The sequence below is a fragment of the Oncorhynchus mykiss genome, chromosome 22 (assembly GCF_057628025.1).
Source record: "Oncorhynchus mykiss isolate SJ-2025 chromosome 22, ASM5762802v1, whole genome shotgun sequence".
Taxonomy (NCBI): Eukaryota; Metazoa; Chordata; class Actinopteri; order Salmoniformes; family Salmonidae; genus Oncorhynchus; species Oncorhynchus mykiss.
Window position 1 is genome coordinate 20,810,940 of NC_143043.1, and position 6,000 is coordinate 20,816,939.

The following is a 6,000-nucleotide window of genomic DNA, read 5'->3' on the forward strand; positions in this document are numbered from 1 at the left end:
AACAAGCGCTCTTTCCAATCCCTAGCATGGCGGTCTGATAAGAAGCATGAGACACAGGATATTTGCTCTTAAAATGTAATGCATCCCAACTCCGGTAAGTCAATTACTTTATTGATGTAGAAACCATTTATATATCAATGTCTGAAATGTCACTGTATATCTGTGATTCAATCAAAATACCAATTATTTGTACAGTTAGATGTACCTTTTTTAGTTATAGCGTAATGGAAAACTACAAACTGAACTGCCAACATGCTGTACACTTGTCCTTGAAAGACTGAAAAATAGCATAATGGCTGCACAGATTAAGCAAATAGAAATTCCTAAAAGCCTAAAAGTGGGGAGTGAAAAGCAACTTAATGCCCACAATGTGAGTTATCTTCACGGAAGTGTGAGAACTTGACTCCGACAGTCCAGCGTCAACAACTTCTGGGATCCAGACATCCTTCAATGTATTGACAACGTCTCCACAGAAAGGAATTACAGGGGAATTACATCTCAAGCACGCTCTAGTATTCCTACACAGATCTGACTCCAATGAATCCACACCCCTGTGTAATTAAGATCTGCAGATGCAGTACTTAGCAAGACACCCCAGGTCTTTACAACCCCTGGTTATCTGATGTGTCACGGCCTTCAAATCTGGGTGAATCTGTGTGCGAGGATCACAGCTTTGAAATTGGCTCGACGAGCTGCTCACAAAAATAAGGGACCAGGATTTACTACAGTAGGTGTAGACTCGTAAAAAATAGCAGCCCATGTTGGACAGAGTTTCTTCTCTAAGTCCTGTGTCATTGTTCAAGTCAAAGGCAAACCCTCCTAGCACAATTCAAAAGAAACGCTTGAATATCACATGAGCAGCTGATGCAGCTTGAACAATGGCAGGGCCGTGCCTAGCTTTTCGGGGGCCCTAGGCAAAATGTTGTTGTGTGCCCCCCCCATTTTTCCATGGGGCGGAGAAAATGTTGCTATTTTATAACAAACTTCATGCAATTCTTCTAATTTTGCCATTGGTCAAGTTTTAATAGCTGGCTAAACTAATTTACCAATCTACAAAAATGTTGCTGACATGGGCTAATTGAGTGATTGTCAGTGACTGACATAACAAGGGACAAACTGCTGCATAACCAAATTTCCAAATTGCACCTTGTGTAGTCTACTATTCTAACTCTCAACAGTAAGTTGAGACACAGACTGAGTTCAACATTTTTTGTAAAATAATATTAATCAATACAATTTTTTTGTCGGGCCACCTATAGCAAGTGTGGGGCCGGCCCGGAACGCTGGCATTGACCAAGTCTGAGTATGGTCGAGAAATATGTAGATGAAGACATTTGTCTGTCTTGACCACCATACTGTGTTCCAGTGTTAATCCAAACCAGCACTAACCTGAACAGGACCCTAAGAGGAACATGATACTATTAGTGTTGAATATAAAGGATAGGAACTACAAAATCAAGCAATCAATCTTCCCTGTCCATGCAATGTGTCTGTATTCCTTTGATTTATCAGTCACAGTAAAGCCCCTGGACATGATAACGTTGAAACAGAGTCCAATCATAACACAAATGAGGATGTATCGCCATCGATGCAATCAAGAGCCCCCTAAGCAGCGCCTCACATTAAATAGCATAGAGATGACCAGAGACCAAAATAGAGCGGGAAACACTGATAAGGGGACAAGTATCCAAATAATCAGTCTCAATGTAGGCCGACGTGATCCGTTAGAGATAAGCCGTTCTTCTAGCTGTATGTGTACCTCAAGTTACATTATGAATTGCACGGCCGTAGATGTGTCCCTTTTTTCACTTTGCAAACGAGTAAATTTCATCCTCCTTAATCCTCTAAGTATGCTGGATATGAAGTCAGTCACGACAAGGCTGGATCGCTAGCTGGAGAGTGGCTTGGGTTCAGCTCTGTGGTCCGTGGCTCAGAGCCATGGCCCAATCATCGCTAGAACTCGACACTAAATCAAGTGACTGGAGCCCGGGGTCCTGCATGACACCGATGCACCGCTGCTGTCTGTCACATGTTTGTCTTGCAATAAGTGAGGATAGCATGAGGCCTACGTGTGCACTGAAAAATCCCAACGTCTGGAAATCGGCAGAGGCCACATACTCTGCGGTTAAACAGTGTACATAGTATCCCTGGCCAAGCCTCGTCATTGAATCTTTATCTGATCCCATCTCTCTGGCCTGGATTGGAAATCATGCAATTTTCCAGAAATATGTATTGCTTTGAAATGGGAGTGAGAACAATAAATATCTAGTATAATGAAGTGCTTCTCTGCAGGTGATGCAGAGCTGTAGACTGGTCCTGGACCCATTCCAAGCCGGGTGAGTGGGAATGGCACACGCTATATGCATACCTGTGGGCCACACTCCCGGCTGCCTGCCAGACTATGACCCACACTTACCCAGGAGGATCAGGAGGTTGCTTGTCCTGAAACCTGCAAAGGCATTCCACACTCGCTGGCCTCACTGCTCTCTGTCCAAATGATTAGAGCCTAATCAAGGAAGCTCTGAAAGAATGGGTTTATCTCTGGACGTTTCATCTTCCCCACAAATTACATCCTGTCTGTCTGGTCACGCTGACAATCATTTGCTTCAAAAGACAAGGGGTAGAGAGACAGGGGTGTGATGGCATGCCCAGCTCTCAACAGAAAGCATCTTTGTCCTGTCAAACTGCAGGACCTCCAGGTGTGCTCACCTGAGTGCTCCAATTTTGTCTTAGAGGAGAGATGTTCACAGTTCAGCAGTACTAATAGCTGGCCATTATCGAGATTGGATGAGATGCAAACTTGAAATGGTTTGATTTATCTAAACATCCCCCTTCAGATGTGCATGTCTCAAATGAATGTATTATACTTTAATAACAAATCTGGCTCTGTCTTTTCAAGTCTCATACATCTCAGAGTGCTGAACAAAGAATTGTTTTATGATGACATATAGGCACTGCCTCAAGGTCCACCTAAAATTCCAACTCTGACAGCACTAATATCTTCTCTTTTTTGTTTTTACTACAAAGGCAGACCTCCAAAAGTTGCAGCTGCATCTTTCTGTCGAGCCAAGGCATAACATTACGGTCTTTCGTTTTTATTTTACTTTTTTATTTACACATTTTATAGATTCGTTTGTTATCAACAATAAAAATGCTGTATCGAAAAAAATATTGTCTGATAAATTAAGAAATGTTGGGAGACTGGCAGGGATTGTTTTGTCAATCGTTACAATTTATTTGAGTAAGGTTGCAATACGGTGAGAGGTTAAGCAGAATCTTTAATTGGAAAGTAATTGCAGACAAAGCTTCACAATGTGGTCAAGGATCATCAAACGGGTTACCATGTTATTACACTTGTCAATACGAGGCTATTTGAATAGTGGTTGTATCAATAGATTCGGATCCAGAATTGAATTTTAGTGCAATATGCAGAACATGGACACAACATCAAAAACATGGACACGCGTGCATAACCTAGCCTCCAAAACATCAGATGACATAAACACTTTATTCTGAGAAACCTCATTTCCATTTGCAACTACACTGGATGCACATGTTAATTGTATGTAGCATGACTTACCACCATAACCCAATGATATTGACCGGACATAGGAGAATGAAAAACAGGGCAAGTTGAGTCCGAGATAATAGAATCGTCATGATGAGAGTATCCTACCAAAAAAAAAAAAGTTACGTCCAAAAATTAGAGCCGTCAATTAATGTGTTGTTGTTTTCTTGGGACGTCCTGCAAAATTGGTGATCTACAGGATTTAGAACCTCCACGAAACGCGCAAAAAATCCATTGAACTCCTCTTTGGGTGCATCACTAACGTTCGATTACTCGGTCAAGAGGGAAGAAACATCCGTGGTGAAATGTGTTAACCTCTTCATAGTCCTTTCTCTGGCAGACAGATTCTAAACTCAAATGCCAGAGGAAGAAGTGACAAGCACGTTTTAACTAAAACACACAAATTCCAATAGCACAGCGATTTTAATCTGGCAGCAAGGATACTACAGCCCGGGGGTGGTGGGATGCAGCCAGACCTTGGGCAGAAGAGTAAACCCAATGACCCAGTAGATTCCGTGTGGACAATTAATGTTGACGTTATTACGCAAAAGTAATCAATTGTATTGGCCTTGGTAACATTGGTTGGATTTGTGCGTTGTTCGGCATCGAAATGGTTGTTCATTTTCGATTCACGGGTAGTAGTCAAAGCGCACAAGTTTACCCAGGTGTCTGCGCGCTCGTGCACCCCCCTTCCCCCCACACCCGTATTCAAGTGGGAACGTATTTTCCTTGGATAAGAAATGCGCTCATCTCCAACCCGGTATGACGTTGCTTCGGGGCAAGTGAAATCCTTACTGTCGCTCAGAAAAACTGGATAATTACTTGGACGAGCCTGTGTGCACAAGGGTATTTTGTGAAATGGGAGAAAGAGAGAAACATTTCCCTTGCGTGTTTACAGTAAAGAAATAAGAGCTCACGGGAATGGAGGAATTCATCTCAGGTGTTGCAAATAGGCATACCTCTGCCATATTTGCCCATATCTGTTGATAACGTAAACATGCACAATTTTGGGGGAAACTATGTATGCCCTCACCTGTTTTTCTATAATAAAGTATGCCAATAGACCAGTAAACACAACTTTCATTGCAACTACAACAGCTGTGGAAATGCAACAACATGCTAAACTATTTCTTGACAGACTGTTATCAAATGTGTTTGTGCTCATCCATTCATCTATATTTTTTTATTTAGGCCATGTAGCCTACATTAATCTAAGCTAATAGCTCCATCTGTGCTCAAATCTATTTTGTGATGTTTCCATTCTAGGCCCGACTCTTATCGAAACACCTGCTCTCAGTGCTTTTTCTTTGCTGAGTTCACATTCTATTTTTTTTTTGTCATATTAGTCATTAATAAATGATTTACAATATTTCCAAGACAAAATGACACGTGCCCATGTGTCATACATGTCTTACATAGGTATCATTGCCACGTTTATATCTCCCCTTTCGAGTGGCCAATATGGCATCCCGGTTGAAAATTCATCAAAGATTCACCTCTGCAATCCAACACAGTGAAGCAATCAATCACAATACAGTCACAAGCCAACAGGTAACAGCACTAGTCTCATTCACATGGCTCACTTCTCTCCCTTGATAGCCCTGAACAGCAGAGTGTAAAGGACAGGAGCCGTTTGTCTGTCTCGTGACCAGGTCTCTTTCATTCTCACCTTTTGTTTTTACCTCCAACGTCAAAAGGTGAGATATGGAATAGTTTTGTCTGAACCGCAGGTGTTTTCACGGTAGTGATAGTTCCATTTATCATTAGATAAAAGAGATGTGATATCTGGCTCAGCCTTAATGTATGGCAGGTTGAAGTGCATCAAACAGTAGCAGAGCATCCCCGGGTCATGTGACAAAGCAGATATTCAATCAAATATTATGTTTTAAAAAATAAATAAAAAATGTGTGTGACCTACAGGATGATCAGATGTAGGACGATATTCAAAGTAGGCTGATGTGTGTGTTTGTTTTGGCGCAATGTTGTATCAAGTTTGAAGTGTATTTATTTACCACATCCAGAAAGTTCATGTCCCAGCTTTGAGTGCAATACATTACATTTGACCTAATCCAATAAATATGCCTAGATAAGTTTATCCTTACATTTTTGGAATTCCTGCAATTACATTCCCCGCTATATACATGAATATGTGACTTGCACTCCTAATGAAATAAGAAAGTTATTAAACAAAATGGCATTATCACTCCTTGTCTATATTTAACTGAGGCATAATGTCAAGCATGACTACTCCACTTGTAGTCTCTCTAACTCTCTCGCTCTCTCTCTGGGGCGAGTGTTTTTGTTAGGGAGGACTGATTCTTCATACTTGGTTTAAACTTTATGGACAATAAAGATCCTATTTCAAAGTACAGCAGGGTGTTGAGCCTGAGGTCTTGGCTGAGTGTGCCTGAGAACAGCCCTGAGCAGACCCA

At 41.5% G+C, this 6,000-nt stretch overlaps 1 protein-coding gene across 1 annotated transcript in view; it reads right to left on the reverse strand.

Annotated features, from left to right (window-relative positions):
• Positions 1 to 4,333, reverse strand: part of LOC101268914 (protein Wnt-6) — a 35,837-nt gene extending 31,504 nt beyond the window's left edge. Inside the window, exon 1 of the mRNA XM_021579181.3 lies at positions 3,581 to 4,333. Coding sequence (XP_021434856.3) covers positions 3,581 to 3,660 — 80 coding nt within the window. The 5' untranslated portion in view covers positions 3,661 to 4,333. The remainder of the gene's footprint in view (positions 1 to 3,580) is intronic.
• Between the last annotated feature and the right edge of the window lie 1,667 nt (positions 4,334 to 6,000).